The following is a 23,644-nucleotide window of genomic DNA, read 5'->3' on the forward strand; positions in this document are numbered from 1 at the left end:
CATCATATAAACACATCTTGCAACATAATCATGGCTTCACAATATAACAATGCAACACTTAAGAAATTCCTTACGAGTGCTCAACAAATCTTTCTCATATAACCACTTAGGCATTCTCAACCTTCAACTATATAAAACAATTAGCAGCCTACACTAGCTGCACATGAATCATGGGGAAGATACCATACATGAAAACTCATTTTCTCATTCAATAAAACTTCAATAAATACATGCATATCATAAGGATAATAATTGGAACTCATCTTCCACAAAAGAACTCCTACAAAACTCAAGTTACCAAGAACTCTTTGTTTTAGGCTTGAATAAACACAAAGAAAAGTTAAGGGTACTTCACTCCTTACAACCATACCTTCACCATACCCCCCCCCCCCACTTAGGAGAAACCCATTCTAAGGTCAACAAAACATTACTATAAGGAACTCTCTCAAGGCACCTTAAACCATACTAATCCTTTCTTACCAAGGTCTATCTCATGGAGACTAAAGACTCTCAAAGGTCTCATCATTTAACCACTACATCTCCCTTACTAGGAGAACTCACCTTTACTCTTTCAAATATCATCACCTCCCTTTCCTATGGTTGGGGTCTTAACAACTTCAAACTATCCTAACAACCACTCCTTCACATTTCTAACAATATAACTTACCATTATTTCCAACTTAACTACCCTTCAAAAGGTAGCCAAGCCAATCCAAGGTCAAAACAACTTTCTACCATGCCTAATTTAATTAGTCACATCTCATCTTTTCTCTCCCTCAACCCAAAATTTATAAAGTCACCCTCAAGGGACCAACACATAAGGGAAACAAGGGAAAAGCAACATATACAAAGCTCTTAGTCACGATTAGATTAATGAGAAGTTAAACTTTCCTAGTACCCAATAGACTCCTATTTATATCGTGGCACACTTCACATTATAAAAAGACTCTACTAGATATGGTTCATAAGACAACTAAGACACTCCCCAAACCTTATGCTCCAATACCAACTTTGTCACAACCTGCACGTACACCCTAGAGGTTAGATCATCCTTCGGTCGTCACAAGGCAAATAAGACTTCGAGGAGTCTCATCTAAACATCTTGTATCATTCATTGCATAAAAATACATACTAAATGGTAAGAATTTAAAACATTCTTCACACACGAAGAACTCTTTTATGAACATTACACAAGCGGAAGACTATCATTCAAAATATCAAATCTTTACAACATCTAATTGAACTGTCTAAACTTCAGAGTATACAACACTTGGGACTAATCCCATACAAGACGATAAAATAAAGACTATGACATAAGGGACGTGTGTATATTGTCCTCGAATCAATGAGGACTCACCAATACTTCATCTTCAAACCTTAGAAACCTATCTTTCCTCCATGGAACATCAAGACTTCCAATCCTTACACTTTATTCAAAAAGGGAAAATAAGGGGTTAGCACATAAGATGTACTAATAATGGAAACCATGCAAAAATTATGAAAAAGGGACATTTAGTAAATGACATAGTTTTCATGAATTTCTATTAAAACATCAGTATTATAAGCATAAGAACAAAATTTAAGAACTTAGAAACACAAAATAATTCTTTTAAGCAAAAAGTCACATTTTTGGAAACATTATAGCAAATTCACTTCACTATACGGTTAACTCAATTCACTGTTAAAGTAAAGTTCCTTCACTTAACTTTAGACACCTTCTAGCATGTAATTATACCACTTAAAGTCATGCTAAGACTCACTTAAGTCACACAAAGAGAGACCTCCCATACAACCTCTCCAGGCATGCCTAAATGATTCTCAAGACTACTTATAATGAGTCACATACACACTTACAAGACATCAAAAATATCAAGATATCGATAATATGACATTTCCTCATCAAAAGATATCAAAAGGCTTACTTAAGTAGATCATCCATGATTGACCTATTCAAGACTACCTAAATAATCCTTAAGACTTCTTATGTTTGGATCATATCCAAATAAACAATCATCTTCCCTAACTACAGTCATTCTTAAGACTTATCTAGAAAAGATAACAAGTGACAATTCCTATGCCTCATTCATGCCTGAACTAGACAACCCTTAACTACTCTAGATAAGTACTTCATAATTTTAATATACTTTCTTAACTTAAGTCGTTACACTCATTAGTTCATTTAAGACTCATTCATCACATAAAGGACATGCAAGTCATCGTCTCGTATAAAACCTAGGGACTCCAAATACAACTTCAAAGCCTATTGTGCAATGTCTAGATAGCGTCACATACCACCACCTAAACTTTATAGAACTTATCAAAAGCTAATAGGTATCCCATATGATGAGAACAGGAAATAACTTACGGAGACCATGATAGCAAAGCATGGAATCCAAAAATCTTACCTACTCCGATGAGGTTGTTACACTTGCCAAGGGTAGAACTTAGACACATCTCATGTGGGCACACGGTTAAGGAAAATGAAGGGCATGCTTTTTATTCTAGTCTCATTCTTAACTAGAACTATTTTCCTTTACCATACTGACTCTGTAGTAGTTGTATTGTTATTTTCTTGTTATCTTCATTTCGTTGTTATTCGTGTGTATCGTTAAGATACTATGATACTAACAATTTCTCCACAAGTACAATTGCTCCAAGAAAAAAGTGGTGTACTCAAAAAGGGGAAAATCTAAGTCGTTATTCCTGTCTTATTAGTTGATCGATGAAGACACCGACACAGAGGATGACCTAGCCTATGTCCCTCTGAGCACTCAAACACCAACCGTATCAGTCCGAGCCATGAGAGACACCCCTCGGAAGGTAAACCTTGAAAAATAACTGTCTCCTAGTCTCATGAGGAGCACATACTAATCGGCACACCAACCGGGGCTTCTTCAAGCACAGAATCGGGCTCAGCATTTGGCTTCGTGTCTACCACAGCTTCAGGACTAGTGTTAGCCCAGAGTTCAGGGCTCAAGTCGACCATCACATCTAGCTTTGTGCCTGTGAGTGGAGCATCTGGGACAAGTTTACTTCATCTACCACCCTGTTACTTATGACTTATTATGCATTTGGGACAATTGTAATTATTTAGGTTGGGAGTGGGGAAAATGGAATATGAGTGATAGGGTTAAGTCTAGGTAGCCCAACTCACGATCCTCTCTTGGGGTTTTCTTGCTCGTGTTCTTTTTTCCAAGAGACTGCTTAAATTTCTTTTGTATCGGCATGTATTAGTGAGTATATGTGTATAAGCATGAAAGACTGAAGCATGATGGATAGTGAAATATGATACCCTGTCCATTGTAGTGCTTGATTGTATAGGTTCAGATAAGTTGAATATGTTGTCTCTAAACATGACATGGAAAGGCATCAACTGCATGACCTTCAACTAAAACTTGAACAAGGAATTCTGATAATCAGATAGTGCAACGATGTGCCAAGTGAGTGTGAGGATATTTGAGTGTTTCACAATTGGTGCCTAACTAGAACTTGTCTAGTTTGTCCTGCTAATAGAATCTACTCTAGAATCTAGGAAGTGATCATAGGCTCTTGTTATAAGTAGGCCACATCTAGCCTAAAAGAAGCTGACCAAAAGAAATAAATGGTCCCTTTTGATCCAAATATGTTGATCCTGCAATAGACAAAAAAAATTCTTCATCAATTCACCTTCCACGGTATAATGTTTTGGCGTGGATATTATGAGAGAACACCCAACAATGGGTGTTAAAAGAATTGGAAGTTAAAAAGAAAAGCATAAGTAAAAGGAGGATGTGACTTAGCAAAAAATTAAAGAACAGTTGAAAAATAATTTTCTGAGAAAAAGACAAAAATGACAAAGAAAAAAAAGTAAAAGTCACATCTAAAAGGGAAATAAGGGGCAAAAGAAAGAAGAGAAAATAAATAGGGGGTCAAAACATTAAAAGGAGGTGGAAAGCTTAGTGGTAATGTCAAGGAGGTAATATAGTCACTAAATGTACCCAAATGTACCACATCTGACCCAGACCCTATATTACAAGTCAAGAAAGTCCTACTGTGATCCTAAAGTCTAGTGTGGTGAACCTAAGCATTAAAGACAAGGGCAAGCCTATGGCGTGGATCATTAATTATATTTGAAACCACTTATGCGCGCGAGTGTTGAAATACATCATTGTACCCAAAATGCATAACCATTGTGCGAAGACTAATGATTTTGTTTTAACTGAGGGCACTAGTTGCATTGTGAGAGAATTGGTACCTTGGTGATACAAAAATAGTAGAGGTACTTATTGCATTGTGAATTCATGTCATGATGTGATCCGCATGAGTTAGGTTGTCGAGACTAAGGCTTAGGCCTACGCTAAATCAAGTAAGAACAGGGATAGATAGCCATGTGATTGCTGGAGCTTAAATTGTCTTCTTCTATGCAAGTGTCATTTAGGATCATAGTGCACCGCTTTGAGCAAGCCAGTCCATCTGGTAGTTGATTCTGCATTTAAGGACAAACAACAAATTTAAGTTTAGGGTGTTTATATACAATGATTTCATGGTATTTGTAATGCATTTGACTTAGGAGTTGTGTGTGTCTAGAGCCTTTTTGTGTGGGTTTTAACAAGTTTTGTGTCTTGTTTTGCAAAAAAGATGTTTAGGCCAAAAAAGAGAATATAACTAAAAAATGCAGAATTAGACCTATGGAGGCAATCGATGGACCGTCATTCAATAGATGCTCCGTAGGTGAAGGTCGTGGATGAGCAACCTAAGATTTGGAGAAAATCAGGGAAGTTTGACAAAGTGTGGAACCACGATTGACACCGACGGTCCATTGATCGATCGACAGACCGTACTGGTTAATCGTAGTTTGTGACTGTGAGGGTTCTAGTACCTGATATTTGAAGAATATAAGTATGGAGTGACGGAGGAACATCGATGGACTTTAGATGGAACAACAGACCCTAATGTTAGTCCGTTATTTGATTCAGAGAGGATGACAATCGGAGAGCAAAAGAATTTTCTAAATCCTGGCTGACGGAAGCAAACCATGGACCATTGATCGATCGATGACCCGTCAGTTTTTTCATCTATTGAAGGCGTGTGCCTGAACAAAACTTTCCTTATTTGAATTCCTTTTTCATTAAGACTTTTTTTCTATAAATAGGGGACAAAAACCTCGTTTTAGGGTTTGGAGATTATTTTTTTTTCTAGTTCTTGCTTTTGGGAAATGTTCTTTGCAACTTTAGAAAATTATCAAATTCTGGATTCTTTTTGAAGATTTATCTTAGAAATTCATGTTATAAATTATGTGTTTATTCTTCTTGCTAAGTAAGTTCATGATTTCTTTATTTAAAAACATGAATTGTGATCCTGCTAAAATGGGTAACTAAATCCGGAATTAGGTTTGTGAAAACCATGAGGGATTAACAACGTTCAACTGTTTTTGCATGCATTGATAATTCTTTCATTTAGAAGTCTTTTTTATGAGTGGACGTGTTAGAGCTCGCCTTATGGCTACATGTCGGACCAAGGGGGTAGTTAATAAAAAAAGAATTGTCAACATAGTTGTAGTGTGATACTATCTAATAGGCTAGTGTCAATTGGTGCGATGTAGTATCTCTAGATGCCGAACCAAGGATTTAGAGATTCCTAACTTATCACTTTGCATGTAATACACTAGGAAAGGATTGGTATTACAATGGATACCACGTTATGAACTTGTGGGGACCATACATACCCTAGTTATCTTCTCATCTTGATATCAACTAAAGTTTTCTTTTGTTCACATGATAATGTCACAATTAAAGGAATTTGTTTCACAAATCTCCCACCCCCATCCTTTTATTCTTTATTGCTTCAGAAACACCTTGACTAAATAGAGATAATCACGGGTTAAAGTTAAGTCTAAACCATTTTCCTCATGGATCGCCCCGACCTACTAGTTGGGTTCTTTAATTACTTGATAAGAATCTTTTAAGGGAGGTGTAATTTGAGTGTGCCAATCTCACATGGTCATATATATATCGGTTTAGTCTAAGAAGTAAAGTTATGATGAACCAAGGTTAATTCAAGAAGTATTGTAAGTATGTTTTGAGATGACATTTACTTTAATTGTTCATGTATTATGAGTTATGATTCCTAACTATAAGGTTTCATGTTTTAGCTTGATCATTGCATACTCATGATAATATCCTATTTAGCATGACTTAAATGTTAATATACATTGCTATCATACTTGTTACATATTTGTACTAACACATACTCTTTCCTATATTTCCGTAAATGTAGGGTATGAGAGTCAGGGCTCTCTGTTTCGTGCTAGAGGTTGATTTGAGAGATTTTGAGCTTTGGTGAGTCCTCTTGCTACCATGACGAATTTTTGTTGTCTTTAGTTTTCTTTTTTACTTTCAGTTTTATACATGATGTATGGACTTGGTCGAATTTCCTTTTTTTGTACTAGATGGCTAATGAGACAAGTGTTTAGACTTCTGCTTTACTTTTATAAAACACTTGGAACTTGAATGTTGTTCTTAATATCATTTGTTCTATCTCTTATGTTATGAATGTAAAGTGGCTTGTATGAGTCCTCTGTGGGTCATATACGCCATGTAACACTAGGGTCTACTATGGGTCATGACATGTCATTGATTAAAAAACCCATTAAAAAGTATATAAACTTATCTCCCTCCTTGGCATAATAGGTAGGACTCCTGTGATTACTCCTCCTCTTGTTTAGTGGGTAGCATGGACGGAAAGACCCATATAGTGTTAACAAGTACAAATATATTGTGTGGTCCTAATCTAGGATGTCCATAACCGATCTGACACAGTACCAAATCTGCTCCATCATTGTACTAGAGATATATGAAAACCACATTAATATTGAAAGGGTTGACAGTCTCCTCAACCGATCAAATAAGAGTAAGAAAGGGTCGGCAAGCTCCTCGATCTATAAAGTAGGCTACAACACGGTGATAATAAGTATACCATGCCAATAGTTTGAAGTCATTGGATTTGTCTACCCTAACAATTACAATGTTGCAATTCTAACAGAAAAATGTCATAGTTTATGAAGGTTCAATGTTAAGAAGCATATAAATCTACAAAATTATGTCGAAGCTTAATCTCTATGTTAAAGGTAGGTTCCCATGGATAAACCACATTCCTAACAAATGGTATAAAAGTTTGATGATCTAGACCTCAGACAAATTCTAGGTTGGTGGAGTGGTTTCTTTCTCCTTATGCACCATTTGTAATAGTGACGACATCTAGAAACCCCCGGTACATATTTTAAGTAATTTTTTATCAAAAAATATAAAAGATATATCATGTATAGAAGTATCATGAATATTTCCTTATTTGAAGTATCAAAAATATTTCTTATTACTATATTCTAGGTGTTTTGATGATTCTCAAAAATGTAGAATCTAACCAGGGACCAAATCTAGGAAAGGATTCTATGGTATTGGGACTGATGAAATGGGATATGAATGAATAGACTCAGTATGAATATTTGTGTGTCTTCATCAAAAGAAGGGATATTATATTCTAGGTGCTTTGATGATCCTCACAAATACATGGACCTAATCCCTAGCAGAGTGCTCTCGTCCAGGTTCATCCTAATGTACAATTGTAAAGTTTTATGTTATGTGGTAGGTGAAAGTGCAACATACTACATCAGTATGAAGAGTGGACGAGATTATATATGTCACCACCCGCAAGTACACCGTAGAAGTTAGGTCATCCTTGTGTCGTCACACGGTAAATGAGACTTCAAGAAAACTCACCTAAGCATCTTGTATCATTCATTGCATAATAAACATACTACAATAGGTAAGAATTTAAACTTTCTTCACACACGAAGAACTCTTTCATAAACATTACACAAGCGGAAGAATTTCATTTAAAACATTAAATCTTTACAACATCTACTTGAACCATCTAAACATTAGAGTATACAACACTTGGGACTAATGCCATACAAGACATTAAAATAAAGACTATGACATAAGGGACATGTGGATATTGTCCTCGAATTGATGAGGACTCACCAATACTTCATCTTCAAACCTTAGAAACCTATCCATCCTCCATGGTACATCAAGACTTTCAATTCCCTACACTTAAGTCAAAAAGGAAAACAAGGGGTTAGCATATTAAATGTACTAAGTATGGAAGCTATGCAAAAATCATGCAACAGGGACATTTAGTAAATAACATGTTTTTCATGAATTTCTATTAATACATCATACTATAAGCATAAGAACACATAAAAAAATCATTTAAGCAAAAAGTCACATTTTTGGAAACATTACAGCGAATTCACTTAACTGTACAATAAACTCAATTCACTATTACAGTGAAGTTCCTTCACTTCACATTAGACACCTACTAGCATGTAATTATCCCACTTAAAGTCATCCTAAGCCTCACTTAATTCACACAAAGAGAGACTGCCCATACAACCTCCCTAGGCATGCCTAAATGATCCTCAAGACTACTAATGATGAGTCACATACACACTTACAAGATATCAAACATATCAACATATAGATAATATGACATTTTCTCATCAAAGAATATCAAACAACTTACTTAAGTAGTTCATCCATGATTGACCTCTTCAAGACTACCTAAATAATCCTTAAGACTTCCTAAGTTTGGATCATGTCCACATAAACAATCATCTTCCCTAACTAGAGTCATTCTTAAGACTCATCTTTGTAAGATAAGAAGTGACCATTCCTAATGCCCCCTTCATGCCTTAACTAGAAAACCCTTAACTACTCTAGATAAGTACTTATTCATTTTAACATACTTTCTTAACTTAATTCATTACATTCATTTGTTTATTTAAGGCTCATTCATCACATTAAGGACATTTAAGTCATGGTCTGGTATAAGACTTAGGGACTCCAACTAACACCTTCAAAGCCTATTGTGCAATGTCTAGATAGCATACCATACCACAACCTAAACTTCATATAACTTCTCAAATGATAATAGGTATCCCATATGATGAGAATAGGCAAAAACCGACATACACCATGGTAGCAAAGCCTGGAATTTGAAGTTGTAACCTACTCCGGTGAGGGTGTTCTACTTGCCAATAGTAGAACTTGGACACATCCCATGTATACACATGGTTAACCTACTCTGATGAGGGTGTTCATACAATTGGGTTCCATATCTAGTTCATAACCCTTTCACATTTACCCTACCAAAGAGGTACTCTTAGGGATATCTTCCAATGGCAACAAGAAGATCATGATGAATTTCCTAAGTATTATAATGATGTTGTTCCAGCAAATTAACCTTAAGTCAATCATTCCTTTACTTGATGAAAACCATTACGGCTTTCAACTTCAATATTCATAACATAACCTTCACCACGTACATGACCTTTTTAACATCCTCTAAGGTCTCACATACTTTTCATTCACACATGACAAGGGTTCACTAATCCTACCTATTCAAGACATATCATAATATCATAACATTCATACATGTATCAAGTAAGGGACACAAGTCTACCAAACAAGACAATATACTTCACTTTAACACATATTACATGTCATTCTTAACTAACTTAGGAATAACTATTATCATCTCTAAGTCATCCTATATACTACCATATCATCATAAAAAAATAGACTCATATAGTCAACGAGGAACAACAATGCATCAACCCTAAGACTACACATACAAGCACATAGTCATGGTCTACATGATTTCCTAACATACATAGAAAGAACACATACTTTCATATTCCTTCACATAAAGATAGATAGGATCATATTTCAAACATATCAACTATAAAAATAACCATGATAATTCAATGACAAGGCCATGATCATCATATTACATAAAGTAACGCCGACAAGGCCACATCAATTCACATAGCACCGCCACCATAAGTGGACCATACCAATCACAACATAATTAAAGTCCAATAAACATAAAATAAAACGAATTAGGGCAGCCTACCCCCACTCTTCTATCCACTTCAATTTCAAGGCTAAATCATCCAATTCTATACCATAAGGACCTTACCAATGGCCATGAACCAACATTTTGACATAATTATGACAATATTCATGAAACTAGGTCAATTTACTTCACATTCATCAATCTAATGTAACCTGAATATCAATTTACTATAATCATTACATCAATCAAAAGAATATATGAAACTACATTAGAATTCATAAACCTTAAGTCAATATCAATTAAATAAGCTAAAAATTCAATAGATCGAAGAATGTGCAATATTCAATTGATCAAATTGAAAAAGACTATAAACCAATCAACCATAATCTATGCATGAATCAAAAGCCTAAAACAATCTACACATGAATTCATCAACCTCAAAGCATGATCACATAAGTCACCTTTTAGTAAAATTGAGAGATTTGTGAAGATCAAGGGTTCATGGAGAATTTATTTGGAAAACATCAATTGGTCGAGGTCCTACCATCGATGGTCCGTGAGTGAGACCACACCCCATCGATGGGGTCTCGTGGTTGCTTATGGTGCTCCCCAACCTTCCATCCTTCAGTCTCCATCGATGCCACACAATGATGGGCCGTCGCCTTGTCGACCAGCCTTCATTTGGGCCTTTGATTGGCACTGCCTAACAGTGTTGAGCTCCAAGTGGAGGTCCTCCTTTAGAAACCTTTTTGGGTCCTATGTGGAGTCATACCCGGACTTTTCCAACCCAAATATGTTCATATATGCGTTTAGGACCTACGACATGAGTTTCATCCAAAACGAACATGTAAAACTCGACAAAACATGCATAGACACACAAGGTCATCTCAAGGCAAACCTTTTGAATGTCATGAACGTTGTTTGACGTTTGACCTCAAAACTTCACGAAACTTGCCACACTGCCTATATATACTATTATAACTCATTTAAAAACCTTACAACCTCATGAATCACATATAAACACATAAAACTAAATATGAGGCTCATAGGTCACTTAGTAGTCGAACGTCTTGGTTGTCCCTTGGCATTTGACTTCTAAAGCACCTAAACTCTTAGACACTGCCTCAAACCCACATTATAAACCATTTTAGAACCTTATACCATCACTTTAACCAAGTTAGGCTCTAGATTAACCTATGTAATTTTTGGGGTCTTACAATATGTTTTAATGGCTCACAAATGCAGGAAACTGGTCCCTAGCAGAGTTCTCTCCATCTTAATCATAATAGTATGTGGATGTAAAGCAATCATGTTAGTGGTAGGTTAGGCGCTCGCATACGAAAACAATCAGAATGGAATAAATTGTTTATCCAATAGTTAATAACTCTTTATGGTTGATACTTTCAATATGAAAAACAACATATTAAGTGAAATTCATTCAAGAAGAGAAAACGTTAGAAAGTCTTTGTCAAATAACTCAAGCATCAAAGAATGCAGCAAGGTTCCTGCTCACTAAAATTATACATATGAGAAAATAATGAAAAAGACAGTTGCTAAAAAATTGTCAACTTTGATATGGTTGGTTCACCATGATAGAAGAATCTCAACACATAGCTTCGTCCCAAGGGTTTGTGTCCATGGTGATATAGTCTCTTGTCCAAAACACAAACACAAGATTTTGGCAAACAAAAACTCACAAGCTTAAAAAGAAAAAGTCAATTTTCAAGGAAGAGCAATACGCATACTCAACAAAAGGATCTGATAAAGAATCATTGTCAAGTTTGAGTTTTGTGTCTATTATTTTATAGGTTTTAGCATTTTGAAAATTCTCAAGTATACAAGCAAAGACCATCATGGTGAAATATTCTCCAACAAGCATAACAAATACCTGATCGAGATGCAAGAGTCAGAGTGTGTCATAGGAGTTATACATATGTGCTTATATTGTAAAATTGTTGAAATCTATAAAGGATTCAGATTGTTTTCTTCAGTTGGGGTTAACTGATTTAGTGAGCAGTGTTGTATTTGCTTAGTAAAATTCTAAATTCTATAAAATATGTCAAGTCCGAACGAGACAAGAACAAAAGCAAGGACCAGGCCCGTGACATGTAAATCAGAAGAGAAACTATTAAACATGATGTAAAAAGGCTCATATTGTCTCGAGAAATTTCTCAAGTGGCTCAGAAGAGTCAAAACATCCTGAAGATGCATCCATGCTTGCAGTAAAAGATTATAAAGATGTTTTGGTGCCATGTTTGCTTTCATGGCAAAGTCAAATAATGAACATGTTAATGAAAAGGTAACTTTATCATACTTCAATACAAATGTGAATGTCTTTTCCATTAGAAAATTGAGAAAGCTAGTAGGTGTATTCATTAATTCAATTAGTGAGTTAACTACTGAGAAGGATTTATTTAACAACAGCTTAGATATCTTTCAAAATGAAAAAATAGTGATCGTTACCCAAATATATGATATTGAAAAACAAGTTCATGTTCTGGAAGCTAAAAATCTAGAACTGAAGGAAAAGATAAAAAGAGTGACTATTATAATTTCTAAAGGAAAGTATGAGGCCAACATCTTGCACATAAATATTGAAAATAAGTTTCACACTTCTGAAATAAATATGAACTAGGCTCCTGAAAGAAATTTTATGTTGGAGAGGGACTCGGTCCGTGTAAAAGAGGAATTTAACAAATCTCTTAAATGGACCACTTCCTCTAAAATCCTTAAAAATGTAATCAGCAGGGTAAAAACACTAGAATAGGGGTAGGTTGTGACAATATAGATTCCTCATACAATCCTTACACCAAATAGTGTTATTGGTGACAATCTGCTATGTTTGTATTGCGAGCGATATGGTCATCTGAAGAATGAGTGTCTAGCTTAGAAAAGAAGTCCAAAAATTTCATCAAATTATTCAAAACAGAGGAACAAACAGAAGAAGGGACCTGTTCCTGCCTTTGTTCTTAAGTTGAAGAAAATTGTTCTGCCTTACTAGATAAAAGATTTTATTATCACTCTATTATCTTCTTATTGGGAGTTCTGTCTCAAATATGTTCCCATGACTAACAAGTGATTTGCTATGCAAGTGAGAGGAGGTAGTATCAGTCAGTGTTGATTTATGAATAGTACATTTTCAAAGCACATGACTGAGAAAACAAAAAAAGAACCTCCTATCTCTTAAGACACTTCAAGAGGAGGTGTCTCTTTTGGCAATGGAAAATAATGATACATTCTTGGTGTAGGAAGAACTTGAAAGTCCATGGAACACTCTTTTAAAGTTGTGTACTAGGTCAATGAGTTGAATTAAAATCATCTATAAGTTTCACGGATTTGTGATAAACAAAATTGAGAAAAACTCTTATAAGATAAATGGGTGGCCACAACTTGATCTGTCGGATGATGATGCTGACAAGAAGGAGATGTGAGAACATGTAATGTTGATAAAAAAACTGCTCTTTCTAACATCATCACTTGCTTTAGTGGTCAAGGTGAGAATTTATATCCATGATGCAGGAGACTTAGTCATATGAGCTCTTCTCTCTGAACAAACTTATGTCAAGGGAACTGGTCCACGGTCTGCCCAACATAAAATTTGTAGATGACAAAGTTTGATATTTGTGTTAAAAAGAAGCAGAACAAACTATCCTTTGAGCGGAATAAGTAGGTTGGTAATCTTCCAAAGAATGTTTCAGCTGAAGTGGTGAATAGTGCATGTTCTTGTGACCAAGAGGATGATATTTGAAAGATTAATCCAAATAATGAGAAAAATATTGTTTGTGGAATGGTCCTCCTCAAGCAAGGATTATCAAGTGTATAAAAAATATGTGCACTGAAAAAAATGTTCATGTAGTTTTCTATGAGTCTAGATGAATTGAGAAATTTTAAAACAAAGAAGATTCTGAGATGAAAGATGTTCTTCAGATTCATAGAGATGGTTTAAACAGTTAAATTACTAAAGAATATCCTCTTCATGAATCCAGCAATCTCAAAGAAGTTAATGCAAATTATATACCTGATGAGGGACCTGGTCTAGTAGACAATGTTCAACAAAGATGATGCAGCTCAAATTGAATATGTGAGTTGTCAAAGTGAGAATGCTAAAATTGATCAAGCTCTGTTTGAAAGAAGCAAAGTTTGTTGCTCGGTTCCCGGCAAGCTGACAGGTTGTCTAAGGTCCACCTCCATAATAGTTTCAAAAGAGGTAAAATTGACAAAATCCTCTTATTGAAATCTCAAAGGAAATGGCTTGCTAACTACTCAAGTATATATCGATGATATCATCTGGGAGGCAATTTTTTAGGTGTTATATGAATAGGTTAACGCACTCATGGGTGGAGAGTTCTAAATAAGCATAATGGGAGATTTCTTCATCAAAACCCTAAAAAGGGACCAGATTGTCAAGAACAGGGACTTGGTACAAGCTCAGAGAACCTGCTCAAGAAGTTTCATCTTACGGATGTCAAGATAATTGATATTCCCATGGGGAGAAACTCGAATATGGGGATGATGGGTCCAATCCGGATTTAAATGATAAATGTATTAGGATTTTTGCAAGATTCCAAGCCTATCTTACAGAATCACATTTGAAGCCTACTAAGAGAATCTGAATACACTTGATGAAGAAAGATACATGGTTCTACTCTATCCATCAGGAGACTATGTGTTGATTGAAGGAATATGTTGATGTTGATTATGTCAGGTATCAAGCTAATAAAAATTTTTTGAATGACTCAATTGTGTGAGCTCATATCTCTTTCATGGGAAATAAAAGGCAAGATTTTTTTCTCTTTTAACAATTGAGTCAAGGGATGTAGCAGATGCAGGTCGCTGTGCTCAACGCTGATGGACACAATCATTGATGTCTTCAAAATCTCTGATGAGTGACCTGGTCAAGATAAACAATTTGAAGTTTAAAATGCTGAAACTGAATTGAATGGATCTTGCTTGAAAAAATCAACCCTCTCATGACTATGAAAAGGGAGTAGGTATACTTGTTTTTTCAATTATATATGTTTTAGAAAGTTCAATTTCATACCTTATAAAGGTGTACACACCTGGCAAAAAGGATGAAGGAAAATGGAGGTCACGACAGATCTAGGCAATCTCATTCAACCTACAAAGAAGGACCTGGTTCATTGTTGAAGGTTAGCTCTTTAACATTGTATTTTGAAATATGCTTGAGAACTGTTGCAATTTCCAGATGTCTGATCATTGTTCCCTCTTTTTAATACCAAGATGAAACTTGATTCCAATTTTTTTATACTCCATATGCCTTTCCATATCTCCAGAAAACTCAAATTCCCTTCCAAAATTTAGAAATACTCAAAACCCTCTTTTCCCCTCTCTTCAAATGCTTAAACCCTTTGTTCCTACCAAGGAATTTTCAATTCATAAATTTTTGAGTGTGAAGAGGGACCAGGTCTTATAAGAAAATATAAGAAGGTGGAAAAGATGATGATCAAAAAGGAGAAGGTTGATAGTCTTAGAACTCAAAGTATGCTGAATATGAGGGTGTCTGACTTAAAATAATGGAAATGAAAAAAAAATGAAACGGTTCCTCAATTATTGATCTATTCATCTTGAAGGGCTTGAGAAATTTAAATCTTACTAATCTGATGTCATGAGAAACTCGGACTTGATATAAAAGTTATGACACTTGCTCCTACTAGCATGGATACTAAAATACTTCGTTTGAAGGCTTAGCTTCTGGAGGAAAAATCAAAGAGACCAAGTTCCAAAATAAATGGCAGCAAAGCATGTTGAACTTTAAGAAGGAACTTCTAAACAATCATGCTAAGGGATATGATCTACTAATTCAATTCTTTCCATCCCTTGTTTCTAAGTCATCCCCCTTTTCCCCTTCTCACTAAATTCCCATGTCAGTCTTTATTCCTCTTTTCTATTGATACTCAGTGCGTATTTCCTTGGTTCTCATTCTTAGTATTATGTGCAATGCTTTGATTGATGATCTTTTATTTTTGAATGAAAAAGATTTTGTTTCTACTGACTTGTCTCAATAATCTACGCATTTTTACTCATGCTAATTGTTGCCCAAGTGGCTATGAATTAGCTTGAACTACAGTTCTGGCAACTTGTTTTACTACTTTAATCTTTTTATGATGTCAAAAAGGGGATCATTGATAAGGTATGAGATCTGAACATAGAGGGAATCAATTTTACTTGATAATGACATGGTCATATTGCTAATAAGGGGAAGAATGTTGAACAAGTTTGTCATCATCAAAAAAAAAAGGAAAATGATATTTTGTTGGTGATGAGAAGTTTTTACGATTTAACAAACTTGGAATCAATTTAGATACCTAAAAAGTCTTGTTGATAGGGAAACTGGTGAAAGGGGGAACGTGAATAAGTCTGTTATAATCAAAAAAAGTAAAATATCTATTTTGAAGCTAATGTTATGTTTTTATGATTTAACAAACTTATGGATCTAACATGGGACCAAATTCTTGTTATTGGGACTGACGACAATGCAAGTTAATGAATAAATCAATGTGAGGAACATTTGTGTTTCATCATCAAAATGGGGGAAAATGTTATATTCTAGGTGTTCTGATGATCCTCAGAAATGCAGAATCTAACTAGACACCAGATCTAGGAAAGGGTCCACTAGTATTGGGACTAATTAAATAGGAAGTGAATGAATAGATTCAGCGTGAGGAATATTTATTTGTATTCATCAAAAAGAGAAAAATGTTATATTTCAAGTATTTTGATGATCCTCAAAAATATAGGGACCTGGTCCCTAGTATAGTGCTCTCATCCTAGGGTACAACTGTAATGTTTTCATGTCATGTGGTAGGTGTACTCTCCATCCGATACATAATGTGTACATCTGTAAATTTGTCCTACAAGTGGAAGGTGAGGCGCCAGCATACTGAACAAATCAAAATGAAAGAGCTTGTTTGTCCTACAGTTAATAACTCTTCATGGTTAATACTTTCAACCTGACAAATGACATATTAAGTCAAATTCATTCAAGAAGAGAAAAGGTCAACAAGTCTTTGTCAAAAACTCTAGAATCAAAGAACGCATCAAAAGACCTGGTCCCGAAAAATCTGCGTACAAGAAAGGGACGAAAGACAGTTATCAAAAAGTTTCCAACTCTTATGTGGTTGGTGTACAACTTTTTATGACAGCAGACTCTCAGCCAAAAGCTTCGTCCCAAAGGTTTGTGTCCATGGTTATATAGTCTCTTCTCTAAGATACAAATACAAGATTTTGGGGAAAAAAACTCACAAGCTTAAAAAGAAAAAGCCATCTATAAGGAAGTGCAATACTCGTACTCAACAAAAGGATCTGATTAAGTGTTGAAGTATCTTTGTTGAGTTTGAATTTTGTGTCTATCATTTTATAGGTTTTTGCATCTTGAAAATTATCGAGTATACAAGTAAAAACCATCTTGGTGAAGTATTCTCCAGCAAGCACAACAACGACCTGATTGAGCTGCATGTGTAAGAGTGTGTGTTAGGAGTTATACTTATGTACTCATATTGTAAATTTGTTCCTAATCTATAAAGGATTCAGATTGTTTTATTCTGGTTTGTAAAAGTATAAATCAGTTGCATTAACTAATTTAGTGGGAAGTGGTGTTTGTTTAGTCAAATTTAAATCATCTAGAGTTAGGATGTTTACTGGGAGGTGTGGTATCCGCTTTGCAAAGTCTAAGTTATCTAGGGATGATAGCTTAGTGGGAAACGTTATATCTTCTTCATCAAATTCCGCTAAGCAAAGCCTAAGTTATCAAGAGGTGATAGCTTAGTGGGCAGTGTTGTATCTGCTTAGTTAAATTCTAAATCATCTAGAGTTAGGTGGTTTATTGGGCGGTGTGGTATCCGCTTAGCAAAGTCTAAGTTATGTAGGGGTAATAGCTTAGAGGGTAGTGTTGTATTTGCTTAGGCTCTTCAAGTAATAAAGTTATCACTTGGTCATGAGATTAATAACTTCTTCTCACATTGGTTGTAATTGGGTTCACCTATTTAGGGAATTGGCGTTCTCAGATTCTCTCTGGGATTTTGGATTTTAGTGTCGGGGGATTTTTGCTTAAGAATGATTTGTCAGTTAAAAATCCTTTACAATAGGTCGTGGTTTTACTCCTTTGAGCAAGGAGGTTTCCACGTAAACTGTTTGAGGCAAATTCCCTCCTCTTGTTTCCCCTTTCTGCAGATTAGTGAAGCTCTACTGACAACCCCCATCCATCCCTCCTTCAACTTCAACCATCTTAGTAGCAGTTTTAGACCAATTATTTGAGTAAGGTTTCATAGCTATGATACCTGATATTTTGCTATCGACATCTCCTCCTTGTTGCATTTTTTGCTTTTCTTTATCATTTTCATGCTCATACCTGTTATGTGTTTCCTGTGTTGTTGGATGCCCTGTGTTGGTAGGTTCCTCTCTTGTTATATCTTGAATTTCCTGTATGTTCAAGTTAGTGAAAGCATTGTGATGTAATATAGGAGGTTTACAAGTTGCTTGTGCGGTGGTTTGGGGAGCTTCCTTGGCTGTCTGATTTTGTGGTGAGGTAGGTCTCCATGTTATTTTCTGGGGTCTCACTTCTTGCTGTCTTTGGTTCTTTTTTCTTTGTGTTTGCCATTCTTCTTCCTTCTATTATTCAGGTTTATTTTGTTTGTTCATCTCCCTACTGTTTTGTTGTTTTTTTTCTGTAGCATTGTTTGCATTGTCATGCTTATTTTATTTCTCTTTCTTGTTTTGATTATCCTTGCTTTTATCCTTCTTTTCATTTTCTTTCTCTTTTCTATTTCTGTAGTCATCCTTTCTCATTCGAACTTTCCATTCCTCTTGGTGCCTGCAGTACTCACAGTATGGGGGATGTTTTCATATTCCAATATTTGCCATTTCCCTATATTAAGGTCACCATCATCTATACCAATCCACACATGTCTAGGTCTAGTTATCGTTAAGTCCACTTGCATTTTTTACCTTTCCCATACCTGCTCTTGTTCTTTTTATTGGGGTTGTATCCAAGTACATGTTTTTTATTGAATTTGTATGAGAATGGTTTGAACGTATACTATTTTAAATATAATTTAAGATATCTAATTAGATTTTATATTTAAAAAATTAAATTAATCTAATTTAGTTTACCCAATAATTATGATGAAGAAAAATTGCATAATTTAAATAGAACAGTGAATGAAGGGAAGCTTTTGACTTTAAACTTACACATATTGCCAAAAAGAATGCTCTATTATTTAGAGTTACAAAAAAGGGAAAGATAGACGTACTTATGAGTCTTTGTTCATCATAAGTAGTAGTAATGAGACAAGGTTAAATAATAAATGAAGTAAAAATGAGGCACACAGTTGATTAGTTTTGTCAAAATCTATTACAAAAGAGTCATGACTCAAATGTTTAAATAATAAAATTAGAAGAAGAATCCAGCAACAGCTGAAACAAGAATGATGGATGAAACCTTCAATGTAGTGGCAGTGCTAGCAGTGGGTGCCTCAGCTGATGTGGGAGCTGAGTCACTTGTGGTGGTAGAGTCTGTTGGAGGAGGAGGAGGTGATGAGACTTCCTCTTCTTCAGCTGAGCTTGACGAATCTGAGGTAGGAGATGATGACGGTGAGCTTCCCTTAGGTGATGGTGATGGTGATGGTGATGATTTGGGTGAGTGAGTTGGTGCACTTCCATTGCTCTTACTTTTAGGTGAAGCTGCGGGGGCTGATGATGGAGATGATGATGATGATGATGATGGGGATAATGATGGAGATGAATGTGGCGATGAAGATGGTGATGAAGATGGTGAGCTGCTTGGTGATGTGGCACCGGAAACCAAACCAACAAAGGCAACAAAGAGAAGAGCAACAACAATTACTTGACGTGCCATTTTATTTATTTATTGTTTTATTTTACTATCAAAGATATATAGGTTGATTATTCTCTTGAGAATTGCAGTATTTTCTCTTCAATGATTAGAGAAATACTGCACAACTTATGGAATATACAATTGTGAGAAAGGTAGCTTTTATAGTGTTTAAACAACAAAAAAACACGGGGGATGAAAGGACAATGTTGCATCACGAGAAAGAAAAGGAAAAACTAAAGTAGTTTACCATGAATAAATATATATTACGAGAGATCATTAAGGAGAGCCATGACTAATGAGTTACTCTATAAAAATAATGTCTAATTAATCATAATATTTGACATCAAGACAATACCTGTAAAACAATACCACTAATAATTTATCGACAACTTCTTTTTAATAAAAAATACATAAACTGATGGTCTGAAAATATATGTACAATCAATTCATCTATAACATACTTATTAGAAAATTTAGATCAAACTTTAGTAAAATCTACACGTTAATTTAAAATTGATAATTTACATATTTTACAACCGTGTTTGGTTATAAAATTTTTCTTAATTCCCAAAAAGTAGAGGATGTATGCACCATTGATTGACTTGATCGATCAGTACCGAGATGATATATATTAATGTTTAAATGTTTCAATTTGTGAATTTTTAATTGACTATTAATTATAGGTCTACTAATATTTATTTGTATAAATTGATTGAATCTGAATTAAATATAAACCTATCTTTGGGTCATATTTCAAGTCCAACAAGTGTAATATCTGTTAGAACATATAAACGAAGAGATAATTGTATAGAATGACAAACTAATAATGTAAAATAAATATAATAGCTATCGTTTGATTTATTTGTGTTTCATAGCAAACTGTTTGTCAGTCGCCTCTCTCCCTCATATTTCTTGCTTATCACTTTCCCTCTCTCTCGCTTCATGTCGCTCGTCTCTCTCACTTTATACAATAGTATTGTAGAAATTGTGTTTATGTTTGTACAAAGCGAGAGAAAATTGTATATACACATGTAAATACATATATTTTTGTCCTTTACACTTATAATTATAACAATACAAATATTTTTCTGCCCAAGTCTCTTTTGTCTTTCTCTCTTTCCTGTTTATACAAATTTGAATTGTATATAATTTCTCTCTTTATCATTTTATACAATTCGATTCAATTGTATACAAATTCAAAATTTATACAGATATACAAACACATACAATTGGATTGAGAGGCTAAAATCAATTTATATAAATGGTCTTCCAGCAAAATTATACAAATCTGAAGAGGGACCAACGAATTATATAATTACTTTTTTGTATATATGTATAGCGAAATAGGCATAGCTTTCAGTTGTATATGTATAGTAAATTATACATACATACATACATACATACATACATACATACATACATACATATATATATATATATATATATATATATATATATATATATATATGTTATGGAGTGTAATTATGCAAACTTTGCAATAACATATAAATTTAAATTTTGTATTTGCTATATGTGAAAGTTTCCTATAAACGAATGACCAGATGGTGTAGAAGGCTAGGCTAGACAGAATGACCTACATATCCTTATACTTGACTATGTTTGTTAGTTAAATCCTCATATTTATTACTTTGTCAAATGAACCATTAAATTTGATGAAACTCTATTTCTTAAAATTTTCTAATCATTGATCGAGCTTATGTGGCATTAAAATAGTTGAGTTGGATAAATATATGACCAGACGCGTTTTAAAGCAAGTGAACAGGATTTTTTTTATTTTAAAATTATTAAAATTATAAGACAAAATAATAATGATAAAAAAAATTAAAAAATATAAAAGAAAATCCTAAACTTGAAGTTTTCTTGATTTTCTTCAATCAAATCAAAAATAAATTTTTCCCAACTTGAAGTTTTCTTGATTTTCTTCAATCATATCAAAAATAAATAGAACCTAAAGCATGTATGTGCAAGAGCTAATTAAAATTTGTTATATTTTATAGTTGAGAAAACTTTCAAGTGTGAACATTGAATAAAGATGAATTTTTTTTTTGTAGGTGAGGTGTAGAGGGTGGGTAAGAATGAAGAAGATGAAGTAGGAAGGGGGAGAAAGAGAGAGAAAATTGCACTTTTTATTTTTTAATATTATTTAATTTTAAAATGTAATTTATGATGTGTCATTTAAAAAATAATTTAAAAAATGACGTATTATTAAAAAATGACGTGTATTTTAGGGATAAAATGAGTGTATTACACATATTTGGCAAAATGAGTTTAAGGGTTTAAAATATTGTGTTTGAATGAGTTTAAGGGTTCATTTGGCAAAATGATGAATAGAACGGTTCAACTCACAAATAGAGCCAAATACAGAGTCTCTCTGATCATTCCGCCTAAAAAGAAATATGAAATATATTTAAAATTAGAATAATTATCTGGAAACAATTAATATAAAAAGAAATGATGCTCCTTTTGAAAATAATTATAAGCAATATTCTTTTCTTTCTATATAGGGAGTTTCATGGGATTCTAACATTCTTATTCCTCTTTTTCTTATGTAATCAAGGATGATCATTGTCTAATTGTCAATTTTTTAATCATCACATGTACTCTCCACACATAAATATTCTTACCATTCTAGTACACTTAATTCTTAATAGAGCTTTCATTCTAGTGCTTGAACTAACTGCTCAATTATGATAACTTTTTAAGCCTTAATAGAGTTTTATGTTATTGCTCGATCCAATGGTAAACTTATAACTCTTACCCTAATACAAGTAGTTCAAGGTATCATGATTGATCAATGTCTACTAATCTTTTTCAAACATCTCGAGTTTCCAAAAAATAATTATAATCAGTTCTAAATCATAAAATTCAATTAACAACATTTCTACAATTTTCATGAAAAATAGTTGTACAATGAATAGATTCCTTCTCAAACTATTTGAAATTAAATCAAGTTTTGCATTAAACAAATTTCATTATTTATATATAAAAGAATTCAATAATTTGAAAGCATGGTAAATTTTAATAAAAGAACTAAATGCATGGAATCTTGAAAATAAAGATCTGTACTTTCAAATACGAAATGGAATATCATTGTAGCATTTTATATCTTTTTGAAGGGAAGGATATGTTGACAGATCATATTCTTCAAATTAGGTGAATGTATTTGGTATCAGTACTTAGTTCCAGTGTGATTCATGACCTTCATAAATTGTTTGCTGAATTTTTCTAGAATAATAAAGAAGACAAGAAAATTTTTATATATTGGCTTATTATGTGTTCGCCAAAATCATAGTTACGGGAAGGGGAAAACAGTAAAAACACATAAAAACAAACAAATGACCAAGAGGATCCTTACAACATTGTAATGACCCTCTAGGTTATTTATGCATTTATACCTTCTTTCAATTGTCTAGAGCGTTCAAATATCGACTTCAAGTCATTTACAACCTAGGACTCAGAGTCCGGTCACCTGATTGTCTGTTTGGTTTTTATGCGAGTTATAGTTTTACAACCTTTTTGACCTTGGACGGTCATTGTTTTAACAAAATTTTAAGAAGATGATCTTAGAATTCAATTTTGAAGATTCTATCATCTTTGAGTGGGTTATTTTAGGCTTGTACCAAAGCAGGAATGACTCGTGAAGCTTTCAATGTGATTCTGTGTGATTAGGCATTTTAACTTTCAAGTTAAGGCCTAAGTTTGACATTAGTCAACATTCTACATAAATAAGCTCGGATGAGAATTTCATCAGCGTTGTTAGCTCCAGTATATTAAGTATGTTCTGGAACGATCCTTCATTTGAATCTCGAGGCTTCTGAGTTAATTAATGTTGAGTCATCTTATGGATTTTGGCTTAAAACGAAGTTCAGGGTG

At 34.1% G+C, this 23,644-nt stretch overlaps 1 protein-coding gene across 1 annotated transcript; it reads right to left on the minus strand.

Annotated features, from left to right (window-relative positions):
* Positions 1–19,075: 19,075 nt before the first annotated feature.
* On the minus strand, positions 19,076–19,884 carry LOC104645144 (classical arabinogalactan protein 6-like). The gene has a single exon (XM_010316224.4). It carries the CDS (start codon positions 19,769–19,771, stop codon positions 19,307–19,309), a length of 465 nt encoding a protein of 154 aa, XP_010314526.1. The 5' UTR covers positions 19,772–19,884; the 3' UTR covers positions 19,076–19,306.
* Positions 19,885–23,644: the final 3,760 nt, after the last annotated feature.

Source organism: Solanum lycopersicum, chromosome 12, assembly GCF_036512215.1.
Source record: "Solanum lycopersicum chromosome 12, SLM_r2.1".
NCBI lineage: Eukaryota > Viridiplantae > Streptophyta > Magnoliopsida > Solanales > Solanaceae > Solanum > Solanum lycopersicum.